The 24,591-nt window shown below is 45.2% G+C and overlaps 1 protein-coding gene across 1 annotated transcript in view; it reads left to right on the top strand.

Annotated features, from left to right (window-relative positions):
- The first annotated feature begins 14,867 nt into the window (after positions 1–14,867).
- The window catches only part of RANBP9 (RAN binding protein 9), a 36,604-nt gene continuing 26,880 nt past the window's right edge, over positions 14,868–24,591 (top strand). Inside the window, exons 1-2 of the mRNA XM_061996105.1 lie at positions 14,868–15,678; positions 24,001–24,112. Coding sequence (XP_061852089.1) covers positions 15,225–15,678; positions 24,001–24,112 — 566 coding nt within the window. The 5' untranslated portion in view covers positions 14,868–15,224. The remainder of the gene's footprint in view (positions 15,679–24,000; positions 24,113–24,591) is intronic.

Here is a 24,591-nt window from a genome sequence, read left to right as displayed (position 1 = left end):
TTTCCAGCACTATTATTAAAATGCAAATATGTAAGCTATGCCATATATTGTGTTCCAAATTACTGGTGTAAATAAAGCAAGGGGTTGTGGGTTTTTTTATCCTTTGAACAAAGATCCCTCAGAAAACTTTTGGCACGCTCTGCTCCAACTTGCAATTACCTTACATCGATATATTGTGTGTGTATGTGTATGTCTTCCTTTTTTCTTTTCCTTCATGCTTTTATCTGCTGGCACAGAGCTAAATCCAAATTTCAGCAACCTGTTTCCAGGGCTACACAGCCAATCTTGCTGTCTTTTTAACTATTATTTGTTTTACTTTTGTGGATTCTGGCTCTGTCATCTCAGACAGGAAAAGTTAAAAGCAGGGCAGCATTGCACACACTAGTCCTTTGCAGTGTGCTTACCCTCTTCATGAGCATAATCATTTCACTTAGGTGCAACATATATCTAAGAGAGCAAACCTGATGGAATATTTGAGAAATGAGAACTGGTTTGTTGTACCATCTGGTAACTGAAGACTAACCTGTCAAACTAAAGGCTTTGTGTAGTGTAGGCTTGCGTTGCTGTGCTGTAATACTTATAACACACCTCACAACCATTTCTGTAATCCTTGGGTTTGGTTTTGTCTGAACTTTAAAGAGTACAACAAAATCTTCTGGGTAAATAAACACAGCTGTAGAAAGCTTGCATTGTTACATAGGTTCCTAAACATAGCACCATGTGTTCACTTTGAAAGGAGAATAGACAACTGTTCTTTAATTGCCACCTTTTAGCTCTGTTTACTTAGAGATGTACTTCTAAAGAGCCTCCTTCTCTGCAAGGAAGTTATGCCTTGCTATGTCCCATGGGAAACGTTGGGCTACAGGGCCCTTGCAGCATGGCAGAGGGGTTGTATTTCAGACCAAAACAGAAGTCTGGGTAGTGACTAGATATGTTTGGGTTTTTCCCATTGGATGACAGGAATGTTCGAACAGCTGACTGCAGGGGAATTGCTGCACACCTTGCTGCTAGTGGCCACCTCAGCAGGTGTCATGCTAATGCAGTCAAGAGGCAAAAAATGAAAGAGGACTTCAAGTGAGAGATGCCTTTTGCTTGCAGGAGGGCCCGTGCTTGCTGTGGCAGTGCAGACGGCTTTGAATGAGCCACGGGATTCCAAGAATGAGCCACAGCCTCATCACAGGAGCTGCTGGAACAGTGAGGAGGCTGATGTGATCCCTGGGTGGAGAATCCCCTCTGTGGGAATCAAGAGGTGATATTACAGTGACACTAAGGGAATAGTGTGCCTTGTTCTGGTGCCCACGCTTGAGAAAAATGATGTTGACAATTTAGGCTTCACAAAGGAGCAATAAGAGTTCCATAATATCAAAACAAAGCTGATTTATGGTAAGAGACTTATGATCAGTCTCTAGTTTATTGTAAAGAAGACTAAGAGGGAACCTGATGAACAGTTGGCTGGGCAGGTTCTTAACTGCAAGGGGCTCTGTCATCCTACAGACCAAGACATAGCCACATGCCATGGCAGGAGGTGAAAGCTAGAAGTAAGCATGAGTGGAATAGTTCAGGGTAAAGATCAATTAACTTCATCACAGTATTGTGTTTGGATGGTGTTCTGGCTTAACAGCCACAGGAGCCCTTTTAATTACTATAGCAAATGTGTCATGAAATGTGTGCATGAATAATAGAGGTGATATGTGATGTAAATAGGGACAAATGCAACTACTCAGCTCAGAGAACTCAAAAGGGCTGGCTGGGACAACTGCATTTGAATAGATCTTAAAGGATGGTTGTGTAAATCAAGGACTGAAGCCAGCCAGGTAGCCTACTGGTTGTGCCTAGGTAAAAAGACAGGAGGGATCTTTCTTTCCATTCCTTGACCTCACACCCATTTGTTTCACATTGTCTGTTTACTCACTAAGTGCTTTACAGCACATTTCTGTGGATGTAGTGTTTAGCACAGCTGAAGCCTGTCTTGACTGGGGATTCTACATGCAACTTGAATGCAAATACTTATTTTTAATAAGGCTTGTATTAATGCCTAGTCTCCCATGCTGTATAGTTTGACATGGGTGCTGCTTTATCACTGCAAGCATTTACAACAGCTGCAGTCTTTTCTGAGAGGACTCCTCAAACACTGTTGGAGAAGGATTTTGTTCTTTGTCTCATAGCAAACATTTCCAGGACTGGACTCTTTCTTTCCCGTGGTCATCACAAATTAAGAGCCCACACATTTCACGTGTTCAAAGAGGAGCTAAAGAAATTAACCTGGATCTAGCTAAGGACTGAAATAACAGCAGCAAAAGACATTTTGCACACTGGGCAGTCACTGTCTCCTTGGGTAGCTGCCTGCCCTCAGCTCTCTGTACATAGCTCCAGTTGCTGGCAGATGCTGGTTGAAATTCAAATCAGCTTCAGCATCGCTGCCGTCTCTTCCAGTTGCCTCTGTGGGTACGCTCAGGCAGTGGGAGGGACAGGAGCAAAGCAGAAGGGAAGGACCAAACCATTTCTAACACACGCTGGGCCGTTCAGCCACACGTTATGGATTCCTACACCGGGATTCCCTGTTCCCTGCTGCGGGGCTCTGTCAGAAAACACACCGAGGGTTAGGCCCAGGCAGCGGTTGAAAGCCGCAGCTCATCTGTGCAGCGACATAGGCACGTGGAAAAACTCTGGCTGAGTCATCCATAATTCATGTGGCATCCCAGGGAACGCACGCTGGAGCGGGATCTCAGCCCTCCCGCAAGGGACAGGCCCTGCTGCCCCTCGGGGAGCACGGCGTGGGCACCAACCAGCCCTGTGCCACACACGTAAGCCGGCGGCCCCAGGCTGCCTCACAACTCTGCCTGCAGCAGAGCACACAGTCCTGGGAGACTGGACAGCTTGGGTGGAAAACTGGCTGGATGGCCAGGCCCAGAGAGTGGTGGTGTGCAGAGTTAAATCCAGATGTTGGCTGGTCACCAGTGGTGTTCCTCAGGGCTCAGCGCTGGGGCCTGTTCTGTTCAATGTCTTTATCAACCACCTGGATGAGGGGATTGAGTGGAGCCTCGGTCAGTTTGCAGGTGACACCAAGATGGGCGGGAGCATAGATCTACGTGAGGGCAGGAGGGCTCTTCAGAGAGCCCTGGCCAGGCTGGAGCCATGGGCCAAGGGCAACAGGATGAGGTTGAACAAGGCCAAGTGCTGGGTCCTGCACTTGGGCCACACCAACCCCAGGCAGCAATCCAGGCTGGGGCAGAGCGGCTGGAAAGCTGCTGGAGGGAAAGGAGCTGGAGGTGTTTCGGTAGTATCTGAACATGAGCCAGCAGTGTGCCCAAGGAGGCCAATGGCATCCTGGCTTGTGTCAGAAATAGTGTGGCCAGCAGGAGCAGGGCAGGGATTGTCACCCTGTACTCAGCTGCACCTCCAGTGCTGTGTTCAGTTAGAAGAAAGGAAGGAATCATTCAAGTAGCAAGGAAAAAAATTACATAGACACATAGAAATAGATGTTAATTACTTTATCTCCATCTGTGTATTTCGTTTGGTGCCCAGGGCTGAAGGAGCTGACTCCTTCAGGACTGACTGCTTCCACTGACTTTCTGAAGGGCTGAGTGGAGCTCAGAGTATTCCAAACTTGTGGGAAATCCACTCTTAGTCCTGGGACTGTGGTCAGCCACGCAGCCTAGGCAGAGAAATAGCTGAAGAGTTTGTATACACAGTAGTGCCCAAACTCAAGGGCTGAGGGGATGTCCAGCTGAGTTGAGGATGCCCCAAGACACGTGTAGATCAAGAGAGCTGTAGGCCATAATGTGTGCTGCAGTGGTTAACTCCCACCCAGCACAGTACTGGTGAGAGCACGGAGCAACTTGGTGAAAGAACATTCACACACAAGTCAAAAACATCAGTTAATGTTCAGCCTGCAAATGTGTATCTAGTGTACTTCTAGAAGCTGTGTTTCAGGAAATTATCTTTTCAGGACCATAATCATTGTCACTACCCTCAGTGATTTCTTAATCAAGAAGACATGACACAGAGACATAACCCAGCATGTTTTAATAAGAAGAACTTTGCCTTGCCGGAGCAGTTTCTTTAGTACACGATGTTTAATCTCAACACACACTTCCATGGTTGTTTTCTTGTCCTAAATCTAATTACTTCCCAGTATTTCAGTTTGTTGTATCTGTTTTCATCTCATGTTCTGCCACTGTTCCCAACACTACACTCCGTTGCACAATTCTCTACTATTTATTTTGAAGCAGCTTCTGGAATAAAGAATTAGTCCTGGGATTTATCCACAGTTTTGACACTGGCCAGCTGGGTGACTTCTGGCCAAGTCACTGCACCTCTTCACTGCTGTTTTCCCAGCAGTAAGAGTGGGGTAATAACCCTTTTTGAAAGCACGTGGAGACCTGCAGAGTCAGTACTACGTAGTTTATAGTCCTTGTTTACAGCAATGATTTCACTGATGTAGTAGACTTATGGACTGGATTTCCTTTTTTTCTCTTAAATGGATGAAAACCTGAAGACCAGCACTTGTCAAAGTGCTTATGAATCTATAACAGCACCGACAAAAGCAGAGGATCATGAAACAATTGTTTTCCTCAGCCTGTTGAAAACAGGCACAAGGGTAATAGAGAGGAGCTTTTAAACGAGATGTTTGTGACCTATTTGGAAGATGTACAATCAGCACAGACTTTGCTCATTGGTTCTGCTTTTTGTTTTCTTAAGGTGGCCTCAGAAGGAAGAAATGCAACAATTCTTAAAGCTGTGGCAGCACAGACCCTCAGCCCAGGCAGGCAGGAGTGCTGTTGGAACTGCAGCAGCCCCAGGCCACGGTAGGGAAGAACTGCCTCGAGTTTGAGAGAAAAGCTTTGCTGTGACCTTTGCTTTTTTGGTCCTGCCTGAGAGTTCAATGAACTCCACACAGAAGGTCTGTTAAGTTAGGAAAGTTTCCTGTAGTCTCTTTGCCTCTTCAAAAAAAAAAAATACCCAACAGCCAGATTAAATCTGTCTTGCAGTGACTTTCATGTCATCAGATAGAGGAGTCTCCAAAGAGACACGAGTGCAATGGCCAAGTTATTGTCCTAGACATGCATGAGTTCATCTTAAAAGAGGTTTCCTGTTTCACCCTTACACATGCTCTTCAAAAAAAAGTAAGAATTAGTCTTAAATACATTTTCTTAAATAGCATCAACTATTGGAAAGGTTCTTTCAGCTCCATAATATACAGAACCATCATACTGTAGTAATTGTGTGCAGTAATCAGGGTATCTTCTCTCTGAATTTCACATTAGGAGTTCAACTGTCTATCAAGAAAATCTCCCCAAAAGGTTACTGCTGGCTCACATTTTCTGTATGACCTCATCTTTATTTCCTTGGTTACACACCACATAGTTTAAACGTTGTGTGACCCTTAGCAACATCTCCATCCCCGTGCAGATACAGGGCCCTGGCTTTGATTGCCCATCCACTGCACCCCTGTGAAGCTCCATTTACCAGTGAGAATCCAAGGGAATTCAAAGTCCTACCAGCAAGAAGTGAGGTCACAGGACCAGGCTTTTGGTTTGAAGAGGTCTTTGTGGTATTAGTCACTGCTTCACCCATCATCTGAGCCCAAGTAAACAAAGGCAAAACTGGGCAGTGCATAACATTTTGATGGTTATTTTAAGTATGTCATCTTGCAGTGTCAAATTCAAGAATTTGTCTCGTGTGTCTGTTCATTTTCTGACTAAATCACAGTTGGTCAAATTGTTTGCCTCAGTGCTTCATAACTGACATGCAAGTGGATCGGAATTGTGCACCACAGCAACGAATGTGACTCTCGTTTGAGGCACAGGGTGTGAGATAGGGGAATCAAACTGGAGCCAGGACAGCTTTTCTAACAGGCACTCAAGTTCCCTCAGGAGGATTTTATCCAGTCCTTGAAGCCTAGTTGGGGATATTTCTTCCAGGGGAGCTACACCTGTAGTGTAGGCAGGGTGCAGACATCTCCCCACAGCCAAACCACATGCAGCTTGGTTACACTTTGCTGCGTTCTTGGCAGCCCTGAAGGAGCATGAATTAGTGATTCTTTTTTTCATCTATGTTCATAAAAGGCACAGTACTGGATGTTCAACATCACTGAGGAGCCAAAATAAATATACTGTGGTAATGAACTTCAGGATGTGGAAGAGCATGTTCTATCACTTAATGATAAGTAAATAAATAGAATAACAAATCGGGCCTTGTTAACTTGACAATGTCTTTAAATTCATCAGAGTAGTAGACACCTGGCCCTTTCCTACCATGCTTTTTAAGTATTGCTAGTGCAGCACTGGAGGCTAGGTGTCATACCTGTAGAGTATGTCCTCTTTTCTCAGTTAAGTGTTAAATTAGAAGATCATTCTTGATCAGGCTGAAAAACCCTGCAGAGTTTTGATAAAACACGGGGTTAATTCTAGTTGTGTACAGCCCTTCCTCCTCTTCCTACTTTCCCCTGCTTTTAGGACCCCCATTAAAAGGAAGAGGAGCTGACTTTCAGGCAGTGTTGACATCCATCTTCAGTACACTTCTTGCAAAGATGTTGCTGGATATGTCCTCGCTGGCATTCATTTATTCAGAAACACAGAGAACCCTTGGTTGCCAAAGCCAGAAAACATAAGCTCAGATAACCATCACTTGGCCCTTCTTGCTGGCCAATTTTTAACTACTGCTTTCATGCCAGTTTGTAATTAGCTGTTCATTAACGAGGAATGATTAGTTCCTTCTTATAGCAAGGAGTGGGGGGATGTCCTAAGCTTTTCCTGCACGGTTGCCCCAGCAATGTTTGCTGCTTTTGTCTTCCAGTTCACATCAATCCTGCCTGAGACAATACCAAGCTGTAAGCACATACCTGACCAAGGAACATTTCAAAGATTTGTGTGGCTGCATTTCTATTCTCTGTGAGTAGACATGGTTCTAATACTTCCTTTTCCTGCATTCTTCACTGTGATTTAATATTCTTGTAGGTGAGACTTTAATTATGGGTCCTGCTTCCATTTAAATTGATAGAGAGTTTGAAAAGTTTGGAAGAGAAGTTGCTGCCTTCTCTGCTATTAATAGTATTACTGCTTTATATAACTACATGGTTCTCATACAGTGGATAAATTGTAACAGACAAATAAGCATCTCTGCCCACAAGGAACTTTTACTTCTGCATAAAAAGAGATGAAAGGATACAGAGCAAGAAAGTTCAATGCCCAAAACAGACTGGGGTTTGAAGGGTAGGGAGAAAATGCTGCAAAGAAGTAGCAAGTCCACAAAGGTCAGATCTTATCCCAGGGATGAGGGTCAGTCACAGGATTAGGACAAACATTGATGTCTTGTGCTACGTACACCAGTTCTTGCATTAGCTGTGAAAAGGGAGATGTCACTGAGGTGAAGAGGCTACTCTTCCTATGAAGTGTATTTCCTCTTGCACCAGCTCTGCCTCACCTCTTCCTATGAGCCAGGGATGACACGTCACTGAGTCACATCTCACTTCAGCTGCACCAGCATCTTCAGTAGCTTTTGGTCCCACCTCCTTTTGCCAGTGTTGCCTCCTGTTCTCCTCGCTCATATGCAAAGCTTGGCCAGGGAAGTGGGACAGCAAGCCAGCCCCTACCCACTGCTGAGTTTAAATATCTCATGCCTGTAAAAATATTGTAAGACATTATAAAGGTTTCAAAGTCAAACACCCCAAATAAGAAACACGTTAATGTCGGTGAAGCTCTGCAGCTTTAATTCTTTCCAAGTGCACTTGGTAATCTCCGTTTCATTTTCATAGCATCACCTACAAATGTTTTCCAGAACACAGAATGCTTGATTAAGCAGGAAATGGTTCATCTGTTTTTGTCACAAGTGCTGGAACAGGAGGGGTGTCCTCCATGTCCTTGTCTGTCTTCTTTAATGGCTGACAGTTAAGTGAGATACGTAACGTACCGGGCAGTGAAGTGATTCCACGCTTCTCATACCGACACAGGAAGCTCTTACTGGGTATACTAGATCTGTTCCCAGTACAGCTCACCACCAGCTGATCCATGACCAGTGTAAGCCATCTGCAGAGAGAAACTGTAGTGCTTGATGGCTTCTGCTACGCTTCCACAGCGTGTCACTCGCTGGGTAAGAGGGCCAGGAACCTTACATCAGTCAGAACTGAAACATGTGTCTCTGTGCAGCAGTTCATACCTTTCCCCACTCTGGTTTTCAGGTTCTTCAGAGTTCCAAATTAACTTTTTTTAACAGGCTGATTGGTGCAGCAAATGAGAAAAATCTAATTTAAGCCAAGGGTAGGATTTTCATACGTGATTTGTATTGCTCTCCACTAGTGAGCTGGGTCTCCAATACAAATTCATGTTATTTGTACAGAGGACATACAGCCTCCTATAGGCTGCACTTTTGGAAGGGTTAGTTTGGAGCTGGGTGTGAATGCTACCTGCCATAGGGATTTAATATGGCACTTCAGTAAACTTAGAAGCTGCCAGGACTGTGCTCTCAACAAGCCCAGCAGCTAACTGCAAGATGCGATATGAAACACGCACAGGAGTTCAGTCCAAAGTTGCTTGGCATATCCACAGCACAACGTCTTCACTAGAAGAAATAAGGAGTCTCTAACACAAGGACATAACATATTCACTAACAAGCAAGTTTATCCTAGAATTCCAAACCACAGACCATTAAAATTAAGCAAACTACTTGTTTATCAAAACCTTCCTTTAATTACCAAGAACTAGCCAAGTGAGACAAATCCATGACAACACTGAATTGTGAGTTCCCTGCAATCTTTATGTTCAAAAAGAAATTCCTCTCTACCATGAGATTTAACCTACCAGGGCCTGGGAGCACAGACAGCACTTGCCCATCGACGAGTATTATCACACGTTAATTACCGTAGGAAACAGAAAAGCAAACTGAAGTTAGCTTTTGGAAATGCAAAAGATTTCCACCCCACACTTTTCCTCCACCTTTCTTATAATACAGTACATCTATTAAACAGGAGAGGATCAGTATAGAAGGGTTACTGTTTGTTCCTCCTCAAAGCTGTAAAAATGGAGAAAAATGCTGTCAGGTGAAATTAGGTGTTGCTGACTTTCATTATTTCATTGCAAATCCTCCAACACTTCTTCTTTCAGCTGTCAAAGGCAAGGGACTGCAGTAAGAATCCCAGCTTTTACATTCTTTTAAGCAAGTTTTTAATTTTCTGCATGGCAAAAGCTTGTAAATACGAAGGGAAGGTCTCCTTAAAGCTCAGAAAACAGATGGCAAATAACCAACCACCTACCCATCCTCTCTAAATGTCTTATTTTTAAGAAGATGGGTTTTTAAGCCAACTTCACTTGTGGGTGGGCATTGACTCATGAGTTTTGAACACTTAACTGTGGCAATACAAGTCTGGATCAAAAAATGTTAATGTCTCAAAAAAACACTGTTGGCTTGGTTCTTTTTAAAAGAAACAGAAATGCTTGTATTCCGTTTAGTTTTCAGCCTACCCAAATCAAATGTGTCTTTTCAAAGCACCCAACTATTCCCTTACATCGTCACTAGTGAAAAGAAACCTGTTTAGCCTATCAGTCGCGGGAGGTTTTAAGAAGAGTTTAAGCAAGTGCCTGTCTGGAATGCTCTTGAGATAGTTGGTCTGGCTGTGGCTGGAAGAGGAGTTCAGATAACTTCTCAGTCTTGCTCAGCATTTTGATTCCTAGAAAGGAAAACTGCCTTTAAGACACCTCCAAGGGGAGGTGGTACCACGCAGCTCTAACGACTCTGTGACAATATTGCAGCTTTTATGTAGTGAAGATTTTCATATCCTACTCTACAGCACCCTCACACAGGTAAGTTCATAATGGAAGTTAAAGGAAGTTGCCAAGTAGATAAGATTCTATTACTTTTAAGCTCATTAAGCACTACTGTTGATGACAGAGGTTAGCACAGGCGTGGCTTTGCAAACTCCAATAATTGCTGATAATAATAACAACAATAATAATAATATGTACTAGAACAGGAAGCTACTCTTCCTCCAAGCTTCTGAGCACACATATTGCAATCATGACAGCACCTCTAATGGCAAGTTAATCTTAAAAACAGTCACCTGCAAAATCATGACCTTGTTTGAAATGGTTTAGTCGCTCTGTCATGCAAGTATTCGGTGAGGTCAGCAGGAGTGAACAAACATCTTTGCATTCGGTCAGACGATGTGCTCAGTACATGCGTGAGTCTATGCTCTGGAAAAACAAAAAGGCAGCTGTCTGTACATTTTACAGGTTTCTGGTATGTTTCATATATTCTGTAAATGACAACATGGTGGTCTGACCCCTACAGTAAAACAGTACTACTTAACAAGATGTTTCAGAGTTCAGCAGATATTCAGGATGCCATGCTAACTTCCTCTGAAAGAGGCAAACTAAGAATTGGCAGTAAGACTGGGAGCAGCTATAATAGCTAAAACTTATTAAAACTCAGTGTCTTCATCTGACAATTTCACGTTCCAAAAGTCCACTTAAAATCTGCTTCTGCCACTAAGATTAACACGTGGAACATTTGAACTCGGAGGTGTGGGAGATGCAGAGAGGAAAAAAACCTAGTTTCTCGTATGTAAACATCTATTCTACTGAAGAACCAAGTGAGCTAAAGAAAAAAGCACGACAAAACTCCATCTGTGAGCAATTCCTGGAGCCTTGATCATCTCGCTCCCTGATTCTCCTTTTTGGCCTCCTTTCCCTCAGGGCCCTCCCACCTCTATAAACACCATAACAGTAATTATCCCGTCAGCAGAGACTTAAACATTATTGCCATCCTAACATCTAACAAGTACGGGGCATTTCACAAAGGCCTAGCCTAGCTTTCAAGAAGTGGGTCAGCTTGACACATCCCATGCCTTTCTGAAAGCCTGCAGTCTTTGAGCTTGCTCATCTATGGTAATGGGCACCCTACCAATGCACAGGCTGGAAACAAAAGACTGCCTGGCTTGCCAGGGGAAACTTGCAAGTGTTTATCAAAAGCCTTTAACTTGGAAATTTCCATCCTAAACATCATATGGAGGAACATCCTACGGGTCCTGGCGCCACAGCAGATCCCTAAGACAGCAGTTCTGTGGGCCACATACCTCTCCTTTGTTCAAAGCGTGCTGGAACAATTTCAGCTGCTCGTAGGAGTCGGGGGGAAAAGGAGAGCCGAGCGCTCCAGCCCCTTAGTCCAAGGAGGATAGATGATGAGCTCTTCTTTCATTTCATCTTTTCCTGTCCTTTGAACTCACATCACTTGGTCACACACAAAGGGCTATTTTCTTCATCCAAATTGCTCTGGCCTAACAAGCTCTTTTACTGTAGAAATTCAGGGCACTATGATTTATTTATTTATCTTCTGTCAAGTCTTCAATGGCTTTTCTTACATTTCAACATTTAAATGACACCAACTTGCTTCCATCCCCAGCAGAAATTCTTGATGACTCAGAAATGGATCTTGACCCACTAGCTGAGAATCACTGCTCTAGTAGTGTTATGGTTTGATATCCATTTCCCAAAAGGAATAAACCAAAGTGGCTCATCGGGTTTTTTTCTATCCTGCCTCCACAGAAGTTTATCTTGCCAATAAAACACGTTCTACTTGGCTTGGAGGGCACTTTGTTTCTGTGCTCATTTTGACTTTTTAGTTAGAATAAAATGCTTCTACGGTAGCCCAGACCACAGAGACTATTAAATCTTCTCTTTAGGATCTCTCCTGATGCACAGGTTTTCAGTTCTCCTTAAACTACCTTTTAATACCAGGCCACTCCTCCTCACCTTATGCACCAGAAAATAACCAAACATAATTGTTCATTGTGGAAAAAGGACAAGGTAAAAGAGCTATGGGAGAAAAGCATGAAGCTAACTGTAAGCAAACTTTAACCTTGTTACAGAACACAAAGAAATTCAAAGAAATTGAACTAGGGACGTTAAATTTGGTGAGATTTTGTACAAAGAGTGGAGCATACTTCTACAAAACTGGGGGTCCCCAGAAATCAGGTTGACCTGCTTCTGCAGGGGGGTTGGACTAGATGATCTCTAACAGTCCCTTCCAACCCCTACCATTCTGTGATTCTATGATGAGAACCTGGGGTCCCCATAGATCACAGTGCTCATCACAGTGCCCATGTATCTGCTGGAAAGGTGAGAATACAGAGAACAAACCTGCTCCTGCTGCATATACACAGAGGTGTTCAAGTACCAAACCTAGAGAGATACACACCTATCTATCTCCCTTCTTCTAGATTGTTTTTATATACATTTATATTGATATAAATCTATATTTGTTTATAGTTACATAAAAACCACAGCTGAAGCACTGGCAGATGAGAGATTTCTCATCCCCCTTGGTCTAAGATAGGCACAGGTACAGCTGAGTCATGCAACCAGGTTATTTCTACGAGGGGATTGCTCAGTTTTGTAAAAGCAGAAGCAGGGTGTAACGTGTGCAATATGTAACACTGTCAATGGCAACTTGATTACCGTTTGATTCAACCAAGTTAATAGCTGATGGTGGCCTGTGATTCATTTTGGCAAGCCTTTCATGTGTCAGCTCCTCAAGCCTATCCTATATATGAGCAATTAAATTGGCAAGGGCAAAAAAGAAAATAGTCCAAATAGCAAATTTCAGCAGAGAAATCCTCCAGGTAGGTTGAAGAGATCTGTCCTTAACACTGTTAAATTATCCCAGCCTCCTTCTTCGTGGTGTTCTTTTGTTCTGAGGACCAGTAATTCAGTGGCAACACACTGCTGATTTCCTCTTGAAGCACGGAAAATTAGTTCTAAAAGTTACAATGAAGCGATGCATTGGAAAAAAAACTTAACCAGGAGAATCATGGAACAAAGAACAGCAGTTACCAACACTACAAAAAAGGGAGGTATTAGATTTCAGAGAGAAAGTGGCTGGAGATTTGTCAGGCTGGCAGCTGTAATGCACGTACCCGGTTCATGTATAACCAGGAGGCTTGTGCCAATGTGGGGACAGAAATAGACTCCCAAGGAGAGTCCTGCCTCTGTTTCTTGACGACAGCCAGAATGCTGTCAGCATCACTGGCACAGATGGCCATAGCCTACTTACTCACTCCTAATGAAAACAGAGCGAGCAGCCAACGCAGGATCCAGGAGTTAAATTAACCTCAGCAGCACCGAGGCCGCGCGGGACGCTCCGCTGTGAGGATGTGCTGGTGTGATGAGGATGAGCTGTGTTCTCAGGGAGGCTGCCTGCAGGGTGTCAGTCAGGGGCTGCTCTCCCCTCTCCTCTGGCACTGGGTTCCCTGGGGAACACCAATGGACATACCAACGGTGAGCTGATGCCCACTCAGCATGTCTGCCTGGAGTGACGGAGGGAACTGATCACCTCCACTCAGCTTAAAACCCGTGTCCGACACGTTGGCACCCTGTTGGTACGTTTAACAAGAGGCCACATACTTTCAGTTGCTGGGATGCTTGGATTGCACTGAAACCAGGCATACAGAAGAAAACCTCTGCGTGTGAAATTAGGCCTAACAATGCTTTTTGCAAAGCAATTTCTAGCTGATCCATCTACTGAAGTTCTTTTCCAAGTGCCAAAAAACCCTCCCAAACACCTGAAAAACCCAAGAGATTTAACATTTTACAGCCTTTCAAAAGGCCTTTGATTAAGTCCCTAAAAGCCAGAGGTGACTCAAGCAGCTTAAGTAACCACTGGGTAGAAAGAGCAGCACTATGAGGGCTCAAGAACTGGAGATGGAAAACAAAGAGGGGGATTGAAGGGCGAGTTTCTGCGATGGCGGGAGGTTAACGACAGCCTGCGTCAGGGCTCTGTGGCAAGTCTCACATTGTTGCTTGTCTTTACCACTGATGTGGAGAGAGGGGCTGTACTGGGAAGTAGGAAAATTCACAGCTATCAGAATTATTTCAGTTAAACAAGACAAGAGGGGACTGTGATGATGATGATGATGAAGGCTCAACTTGCATAGGAAGCAGCTATGGCTGAAAGTTGATTGAGATTCAAAACAAAACCCAGTTGAGATACATCTGCACTTATGAATGTAACAGCTATAACCCAGAAAGGTTTTGTTAGGGTAATTGACCTTTGGGGACAATCCATGGACATCCATCCCAGGCATTTGTATAGTCTGCAGCTCATTTTGATGGGGTGTTTTTAGATGACTTGCAATTTGCCCAAGCGTAGATGTTACCAGGCATCACGGGGCGGTCTCATGTGACAGGACATTTTGGTGACTGTAGACGACAAACGTTTCGCTTCTTACGAGCCTTTGTGAGTGTGACGCCTGCAATCTCAGGCAGGTGAGGCATAACGAACCTCCTCTATTTCCTGCTTCTGCACTTGACATCCTGCCAGCTGAGAGAGAACATTTCAGGTTCTAGACCTGCCAGTGACATTCCCATTCCCTTCTGATATGTCTGAAGTCCTGCTTGCCTGCCTCTAGATGTTTCATCGCTGTGAAGCCATCCGTGCAGGCAACCGCTGATGATTTATCAATGCCGTTAAGCACTGGTAAAAACATCCCTCACGCTAAAGGGGGAAAACAAGACCCCGAACAACCTGTCCCAGGCCGCTCCCCAGCTTTCCCGTCTCCCTCCGGCCGCCCTGCGCTGCTCTGGCTGCCGCTTTCCGCAGCCCGGCTGCCTCGGCGACGCGGCGGGCAGCACACCCGAGCCGGGGCTGAGACGAAGCTGTCTCCCCGGCGCCATTTCGGCCAGTCCCCATCTCTTTTCTCCAAGCGGTGGCACCGCATCCCGCCGCCCCTCACTCCCGGAGCCGCGGGGCGGGGGCCGGCGCTCAGCCGACCGGGGCCACGCACGGCGCCGGGGCCGGACGGAGCGCGTGCGCGTGTGCGGGAGCGCGCGTGTGTGCGCGGCCCCGCGCGAGGGGAGGCCGCCGGGGAGCTGCCCGCCCTGCTGCGGCGGCCGCCGCGCTCCCTCCGCCCGCCCCGCTTCCGCCCGCCGCCGCCGCCGCTGTCTCCTCTCTTCTCCCCGCCTCGGCGGCTCCCCGCTCCCATCGGCAAGCTCCACGGGCCATCGTCGCCGCCGCCGCCGTCGTTGTCGTCGTCGTCATCGCCCCCCCCCCCCACCTCCACCCCGCCCCCTTCCGAGACGTTCCGGTTGGGGGTGACCCGCCGGCCAAACCCGCCGGCGGCCGCCTCGCTCCGCAGCGCCCGGGCCTGCCCATTGCTTCGCCTCGGGCCCGTCCGGTGACAGTCGCGGCCGCGGGAAGTGGCGGCGGAGGAGGAGGAGAAGGAGGCCGGAGCCGGGATGTCCGGGCAACAGCAACAACAGCCGCCGCAGCTCCCCTTGGCGGCCGCCGCTCCCCCGCCGGCGTCGGGGATCCCCTCTGCCGCCGCCGCCAACCCGGGCCCCGCGCCGGCCGCCGCGCTCCTGCTGCACCCGCCGCCGCCGCCGCCGCCGGCCACCGCTGCGCCGCCGCCGCCCGCCGCCGGCAGCGGGCCCGCGGCGCCGGGGGCCGGCGGTACCGGAGGTACCGGCGCGGCGCTGGGCCTGGCGCCGGGGAGCAGCGGCGGCGGCCCGGCGCCGTTCCCGCACGGCGACCCGGCCCTGAACGAACAGGAGAAGGAGCTGAAGCGGCGGCTGAAGAGGCTGTACCCGGCCGTGGACGAGCAGGAGACGCCGTTGCCCCGCTCTTGGAGCCCGAAGGACAAATTCAGTTACATCGGCCTCTCCCAGAACAACCTGCGGGTACACTACAAAGGTGAGGGTCGGCCCGGGCCGCCGCGACCCCCCCGCCGCCCCCTGCCCTGCCGGGACGCGGGGGCCCTCCCGGGGCCGGCGAGCAGCGGAGTAACAATAACAGGAAATAATACACCCTCCTCTCCCTCTTTCTCCTCCTCTGTTTCCCGAGCCCCTAAATTCCCCGCAGCGTGGGAGAGAAGGGGCTTGTTTTTCCTTATTTCCGCTCTATTTTTCTCTCGTTCCCTCGCCCCCGGTTTCTGTCGCGGTGCTGGCGTAGGGGGGGGACGAGAAGGGGCCGCCCCCGCCTCCCCCTGCTTCTGGGCATTATATAAACTCCGAGACTTGCTCGCTGGATTTGGGTATCACCAGAAGGTTTGGGTTTGAGGCAGGAGAATAAAGGAGAATGGGCATGACGTGTCCTGTTTATGATAATGAACAGAAGTGGCTCGGGCTTTATTTTTTGTCTCTCGAGGAGAGCAAGGGTTAAATGGAGTTAAGAGCAGCGAGCGCTGTGAAACACGGAAATGATGGGAGGGGAGAAGGCAGAGAAAACCACGGTTTTATTTTTAAACGGTGAAAAATGGAATGGAAGTCGCTGGTAATAGTCATGCCCTAAGTATTGTACAGGCTGGCGGAGTGGTTTGGGGGAAGGAATGACGATGTGTTCCTAACGACTTGTATTCATAAAGGTGACTTGAAAACTTTCCACCTGGGTGTTTGGAAGCTGAAGTTACTGAACTTCAAAGAAAAGAGAGGAATCAGAGTATGCATTTGTACAAATCGGCAAGAGGCAATAAGAAGAAGAAACTTGTGTGGATCGTTATGAAATGTCATAAAACCTGGAAACATAAAGCGTAGGCTCTGACCTGAAAAAACAGAGGCACATCTGGTGTTCTAGGCCCGAGTCCTAAAGTAGAAGCGCTGTGGATTCAAAAACCTCTTCAGAGTTGGCTGTGAAGAGCAGGATCTTTTGTCAGTCAGGTAGTCAAATGAGCATTAAATGGGGGGGGGGGGGAACCCAAACCCAACCCAACCACCAGCCTTGCAAAATTACCCTTTCTCAGAGTTTACAGCAGAGAAATGCAAGTGAAATCTCGATAAACTTGTTACTGTTTAATGGGAGGAGGAAAACGGCAGCACAAACACATGGCAGGAATTGGCTGCCATGAAAGGATTAAATGTACTCTCTGAGCCCTTTTTTTTCCCCCCCCTTTTTAAATAGAGAGGCTTTATTATTACATACAAAACACTCTCTTAAAAATGCAAAGTTTCACGAACCACACAAAGATAATAGAGGAGGTTGATGACTGTACAGCCGGTTTCTGAGAGGCACCGAGTGATTTAAGGACATGTTACTTAATACTCAACTCTGGATTTCCTGGCTTTTGTTCAGTGTTTTATGCCCTTGTATTTTTAGAAGCATTTTGCTGTTTTCCCGGTGCTCAGCGGTGGCGGATTGTTTGGTTTTGTTCCTTAGAAGATGATCACAGCTTTCAGGCCATGGAGTCTTGTTGGTTTCTTTTGCTGTGACCAGCTCTTTTTGCTGATGAACTGGAATGTAGAGATGGAAGCTCTCTGGTCTGTCAGTACTTGGAGAAGTGTATTTTCAGGCTTTCTTTGTGCTGTCCCTGTTTTTCCTCACTTTACTCTTTTGCTTTAGTGTTTAAAAAAACCCTGAAGAATTCATTACCTCAAAGACATTCCAAGAGGCTCAGCGTGATTCTGAAGTAACATAGGAAATACTGTGGATACTCTAGCAGAAATCCCAAAGCACAGTTAGTGGGTCATAATAATAAAACACCTTTATTTATTTGTAAGAAATAGAAGTTTATAATAAATATCTATTTATAATAATAAAATACCTTCCCTTAAATAACAGGAAGTGGTGAAGGTTGAAGAGTTTCTAGATTGGCTTGGAGGAGTGTGGACAGGAGAGGTGCCAGTATAACATGTACACACTTTTCTTTCTCCCACCTGCAAATGGGGACAAGTGGCCTCTTATGTGACCTGTCTGTTTTTTCCCTGATAATTTAGTGAAGGTGGTTATTAGGACAGCTCTGTGGTTGTATTACCAGCCTGGCACCTGGAGTTGCTGACTAGGCTCAGCAATAGATGATATCAGTACATTCCTACCTGAAAACTGGGGTAAAACCCACTGAAACATCTCCTGTCTTTTCCCCTGGATCTTTCAGCCCTAATAATTAAAGGAAGAAAATGAGGAGGTTCAGCTTGGAGAACAAGGGAAGACAGCAAGTAAGAATGTGCTTAGCACTGTAAAATGTTGTTTCTGCTAATCAGTTGCAAACAGAGGTCTCAAAAGAAAGCATTCAAAGTATCCTTTTGTGGAATATTGGCACCTTCAGTGCTTCTGAAATAATCTAAGCAGTGGTGGAAGAATGGTAGACCTTTTGGTGGAAAGGAAATTTGAACTGCACATGGATAAAGATCTGTTGTATTCTTGACCAAAATATTCAGAGGAGGGAATGAAGACAGATCTGCCCAAAGATGTCAGTGATCAGCAGCAAGTCTTGGTGTTTTCTAGGTACCTTGAACCCTTTAGATTTCTCTACTTCCTCTGTAGATTTCTGACCTGTTGTTCTGGAATATTTTCCTCCTCTCTGTGAGTGGCGGGAGGCAGAAAGTGGTAACATCAGTGCTTTCCTCCCACTGCGGATGTACTGGGGATACTGACACACACAATCAGAGCAAAAGCTTCAAAGTCAATTTTTTTCATGTAACTAGCTTTATAATTTTAACATGCTGATGTATTGTGAGAAGGAATGGTTTTATTTCATTGCTTTGTGAGAGGAATGATAGTCCTCTTTATGTAATTTTGAGGATTCCCTTCACTTTCTTGCATACCGGTGGAAAACATGTATGGAAACATGAGCTGCAGTAAATGTCGCTTTCTACCCATTGCAGCTGTGGCAGGATTTTGTGTGCTCCATTTCTGGACCTGAAACTTTTTGCAAGCATTCTACAGAATGCTTAAAAATCAAAACTGCCACAAAACTGGGTATTGATCAGGCATTGGAGGCATGAAGAATGAGGTACAGTCTAATGTCAGGATAACAGCTCTTTACATTTTGTTGGGGATCAGCAAAACCCAGGGGTCAGTGCTCTTTGATATTGTCTCTCTCAGAATCAGTGTTGCTTAAAAAGAAGAACATGTAGAGAGGTGGTTGAAAGGAAGATGCAGTGACTGCCATGTTGTTTACCAGAACAGGCTAATTTCTTTCCACTGTTCTCTTATACTTTTACCAATTCTGACTCTTGCTTAGGAAGCTTTGTTGAAACCTGTACAGGAAATACATACATGTTGGCATCAGCGATATGACAGTGTAATAAAGACTGTACCCAAGGGTATTTTTGGCTTTCATGTGGACAGACAGACACGTCTGCTTTGCTGCCAGTTCGCTGTGCAAGCTGATAGAAAGCTAACACTGTCCTTGTGTCTGTTGTTCATGGTATATCTTTGAAAGAGAGGCATGAAAAACAGCATAAGAAGAAAAATGATGTCATTTCACTTAATTAACAGCTCTGAGCTGAGTGCTGAAGAAACGATAATGGTTCAGACAGGTTTATGCTACACGTAAAGCAGTTACCACACAAATGTAGCTTTTAAGGTAAGACATCTTGAAAAATATTCCTGTATGTCTCTAAAATAGTCCAAGCTAACACATAGATCTCGTTGAAAAACAAGATAAATGCCATATGTAACAAGAAGATTCCACTAGACAGACAAGTTTCCAGCAGATAATAATCTATGCTATGTAATATAAGGAGATAGAAATACAGACTCGATGCAGACTGTAACCATGAAAGAAACTGTGTACAGAATTAAGTCAATGGACTAAATCCTTAGGCCTAAAAGCGTGGAAAGTCCTATAGTACCTTCATGTAAGTTAGTCTTGTGCCAACTATCCAAAACAAGGTTGGGAAAGTTATGCAATGTTGAGTTAGCTGCCAGTGGGTGAACTTGCACTGTATCACAGGCCAGGAAATCTTAGCCAGACATTTATTTACAATGCAGTTGCCTTTGAACTGGCTCTAGTGCCAAACTGAAAAACCAAAACAATGTATATTTCAGTGCAAACCGTGCATCCTGGTTTCTGTAACAGACAGAAGGGTGTTTGTGTAGTGGTAGTTCTGTGTTGTCATTCAGTGATACAAGGATGACATCAATTTTTCTGGCAGCAAACACTCGCAGTACATTCAGTACAGTACCCTGTCCCCTTTTTGGACACCTTTGCAGCTCTGAAATGTCTTGCTCTTTTAAACTGGGGGCTGGGAAACCCTATGAAGTAAAATCAGCCATTTCCACATGTCTCTTTTTCCTTGTCTCCACAAAACTTTCCTAATGAGTTCAAGAGAACATCAGGCCTTGATCGTTTTATTTTTGGCAGTGTCAGCAAGTTGCTGAACCACCTGTTGCAAATAACTGCAGTTCAGCTCATGTAGACTTCAGGATTCCAGCTTACTTTTGTCTAAGGAGACGCTCCCACAGACTCCTATTGGACTCTTTGGTGTGGGTGCATTGTACACTTAGTTTTAAGTTCAAAGATGATATTTTTGAAAGCTGAAATGACTTCTCCAAATATGGATCTGAATTACCTCCTTTTTCCCCCCAAGTAGATTAAATTGAAACTTAGAATTTCACTTTCATTTTGGTAAAGGACTGGTGAGACTGCTTTTCAGTAAAAATCAATGCAAATGGCTGCTTAAAAAAATCAACTGGAGTTTTTTTCCTTGAGCGTGGTCGACTCAGGATTGTTTCAACACTTCTAATGAAAGCCCAATCAAAAGCAGCTCTGGCAACTGAACTTACCTGTGATCTGGTTTACAGTGTAAAGCTCAAGCTTCGCACACTTATTTTCCCTTCTCTGCCCCAGTCTATCTGTTTGCAGAATCCTCTTTTTAATGCTGGAAATGATTGATCTTTAGCCTCAAATGATACTTTGAGTATGTTATTTTAAATAGATTAGCTGTAGCTGGTGACTGTGAAAGAGGTCAGTTGTAGACAGTGTTCAGAAGATGTGCTAGGGACCTCCAATTCAGGAGTTCAGAGTTGGGTGTCAAAGTTCCTTTTTATTCACAAGCAAGGAAGTGAGGGTTCAGGTTACCAGAGACCGTGGCAGCACTATGCAGTATCAAGCTAATGGGCCACTCAGCTCGCTGTCCCTTCAGTGGCTGTGGCTATTGGAGAGCACCTGTGGAAACATCTAAAACTACAATGAGGCCTATGTGATGTCACCTTGTGTCTTATAGAAGAAAATCATAGAATCACGTCAGCTGGAAGAGACCTTTATGATCATTGAGTCCAGCCTTTGTTTTCTCCTCTTGACATTCAGCCATTTGAAGTTGAAGGACACCCTGAGTTAATTTCTATTCCAGCAGCTTCCCCAGCACATTTGACCACTAGCATCTGTAATATGAGTAATGTATGGTCTATAGAATAAGAAATTCTGCAGCTCAGCTATCTGCTGTGTAAAGAACCTCTTGCTTGTTTTAAAGCTAACTGGTAACTAGCATCTCTTGACTCCTCATGTAATCCAACATACCTTGGTAGCACTGGAAGTCTCAGCTAGTGTGTGGAGACAACCTAGAGGTATTTGGAGTGTCTCAGAATAGTCCACTGCTTGATGCCATTGAGTGTGCTGGTAGAAAGTGTAACCGTGTGTAACTGCAAAGTGAAAGCAGCATACTGGAGTGGTAAAATGGGATTCATATTAAAAGGACAGCAGTTCTAAATTTAGGGTGTCTTCTGTATTAATGGGATGAAAGTTTTGGACACTGACTTCTCCAAGCGTCTTGCTTCACCACATGAAGTGTTTGGCAATACTTGGTTAGGTATCCTGTTACTTCTGCCCCTGTGGTGACCTCTTATTTGCAGCGTGACAGCTGTGTGTGGCTGAATTGTCAACTGGATCAGGGAACTGATCTGCTGCTTAAAAAACCCCAATCTGGTAGGTTTCTTAAAGCCCGATCAGCTAATCAACCTGGTTCATGATACGTCCTTGCAGACAGATGCTTGGGCTGGGGAGAGGGTGAGAGAAAAGCAGTAGTTTCAGGAAGAGGTGCTAAGAATACCTTCATTTGGTATTGTTTTCAAACACTTAGACTGTGATTTCACAAAACAAAGTCTGCTGGGTAATGGATGTACATTTTCAATAATATTTGGCTAGTTCCTACTACTTGAGTCTTCTGTGTGGAAGACTTGCCCAAATAAGGAGACTGACTCAGACTGAAACTACACAGATTGTCAAGTGCATAGAGTAACCAAGGGAACTTCTCTGCAGTCTATTTTAAAGCAAAAAACCTAAGGACATTTAAAAAGAAAGTCTTTTTCCTCCCCCCCCACGCCCCTCTGTAACGAATGCATCGTTTAATCAGAACTATCCAGATCTAAGGCATCTCTCAGGAGTTTAATGTTCAGCCCACAAAGTTTTGGGTGCCTTGTAGCTGAAGGATTTCTGCACACTTAGGAATGCCAATCTAATTGATAGTAGCTAAACAGTGAGCTACCAGGACTTGAAAGCCAAAGAAACCTGCGGAACGTCTAAGGTTACATACTCAGTTATTACCTTGGTTGACACAGCTTGAGGAAATCATTTCAGAGGGACGAACAGTATAACATGCATGCTGTCTTGTGTGTGGAGGAATAAAGTACTGGGCTTTTCCTCATGGGGGACTTCTGGGAAAAACATGCAGAAGGCTGTTGATAAGCTTAATATTGTCAAACGTGCAAGGTGATGGAAGGATGTTTATATAAAGCGTGGAGTAATGACGTAGTGAAGTGAGCAATGCGCTTGCACCCGGAAAAACAGGATGATGGGCTCGGTGCCTGATGGTAGTAACGCTCTGAGGTGAACTAGTTACATCAGGAAAAGTTTGTGGGTTACACCTAATCTCAGTGAGCGAAGGATTCGTGCTGTGCCAGCCAAGTTTTGGATGCAGATGCGGCCACGGCGTAATGGAGAGTTCTCCTTGGCTGAGCGTGTGCCGTTTGGTAAGTGATGAGTTGGTTGGGACACAGGCTCTAGGGGCAGGTAAACAGTTCCTGCTTTATCAGCATTTACACTAGAGGGCTCTGTGGGCAGAGGATCAGTAGCGTAGGGCAGCTCCACCTCATCTTTCTGGCTGGTTATGCTGTCATTTCCTTGCAGTTTCTTCCTTGTTGTGTGACCCGACTTGCTGCACATGAACCAATGTGCCTGAGCAATAATTCCAGTGCTGACAGCACTGAAAGGAGCGTATTACCAATATGATTTTTTTGGCATATGCAGATAAATTGCTCTGCAGGTGCAGGAGGCCTCCCTGTCTGGACTGGAGCTGACAGCTGGAGTGCTGCAGCCCAAGTGACTCAAAACAGTCATCTCTTCGTCATGCCTCGCATCCGCACGGCGAGTGGGCATGAGATCTGTGGGAATTATTGGTACAGAATGACAGTCTGTTCCTGGGTGCCATCTCACTGCAATACCTCTTGCCAGAATGCACTCTACTCTCCACCTTGCTTTCTTTGTTAAAAGATTTTATTCTAAAGAATTTTTAAGCTGTGACCTTGTGTGTGACTTTCCCACAACAGCAGAGGGATTTTGGTGTGCCTAGGAGAGACTGAGCTTGCTTGAACAAGGTGCTGCTAAAAACACATCATCTGGCCAAAAGCGTGTTTCCAAGTTGCCTTTGGAACAGAGAGCTGTGAAGAGAGTGACATATTCAGAAGCCTCAGTGGGGTGCAAGTGGCTCTTGGTTTTAGGACGAATATCCCTGGACAAGAGCTGGCATTGGGTGTTCTTCTTGTGGGGTTGGGAGCTCAGTTGCAGGCTGCAGCACTTAATGCTGTCCTGAAATAACATTCAGAACGTGGAAATGAATTGTGCCTCAGATCTTCTATATAATGGCCAATGTTTATTCTGAAGGACATTAGAATTAAAGCATCTTAAAGAACTTGAAGATTCAGAAGTGCTAAATGTTAGATTAAACTCTTTTATCTCACGTTTCAGCCTACAAAAATGAGTTAAGCCCTGTGCATTGGAGAAATCGTCCAGTTCTTTCAAATCCCGATGGGCTTTTGTCCATTATCTTTCTTACTGCAGCAAAACCTTTTTCTAGTTTCCCTTCAAATAACTGTAGAGCCTTTTGGAGTAGTGGATCCAGAACTTGGTTTCAATGCACGTGCCTCCAGCTTAATGCTGGAAGAAAATACTCCAGTATCAAAATGAGGCTGATGAGGATACTGTGTATTGTTGTCTTGTTATAGAAGCCCTCTGTTTTGAGTAGCTGGGATGTATACCTTGGAGTCACCTTCTACAATGGTTGTGTTTTTGCATTGCTTTTTCAGGTCATGGGAAAACTCCAAAAGATGCTGCTTCTGTTCGAGCTACACATCCTATACCTGCAGCCTGCGGCATATACTACTTTGAAGTGAAAATTGTCAGTAAGGGAAGAGATGGGTAAGCACCGAGCGCGTCATTAATCACTACTTGAAGTGCTGGCTCTCATCATCTTTCTTTCAGTCAACAGGTAGTTTTGACATAAATAACACTTATTTTAATATTTTACTGCTTTTTTTTTTAATGTAGTTTAATTCCTTATCCATAAGAAGTCCCAAGATGCTGTAGTATATTCTGTGGTTAGGCTTCGAGGGTCTAACCAGGATCGTGTGGCCTTGTCTGAGGGACCCTGCAAGCACTTTGCAGGTGTTAGTTTTCATGTTGTGAAAATCAGCCTTGAGAGATAACAGCTGTATCATAGCTCTTTGGATGAAATTCAGTGCCTGTGTCATGTCTTTGGTTGTCTTACTGTTTCTTTCGTTCGTTTTTGCAGTGTTCCCTTGTCGTTCAGAAACAATATTACAGCACGTTTGTTTTGCTTACCATGTTGTATAGAGATGTTTTGAAAGAATAGCATTTCAGTACTGCCTTGTAAGGGC

This window comes from Colius striatus, chromosome 4 (assembly GCF_028858725.1).
Source record: "Colius striatus isolate bColStr4 chromosome 4, bColStr4.1.hap1, whole genome shotgun sequence".
NCBI classification, from domain to species: Eukaryota; Metazoa; Chordata; class Aves; order Coliiformes; family Coliidae; genus Colius; species Colius striatus.
The sequence above is the reverse complement of the archived record's forward strand: the minus strand, read 5'-3'. Positions and strand labels throughout refer to the sequence as shown.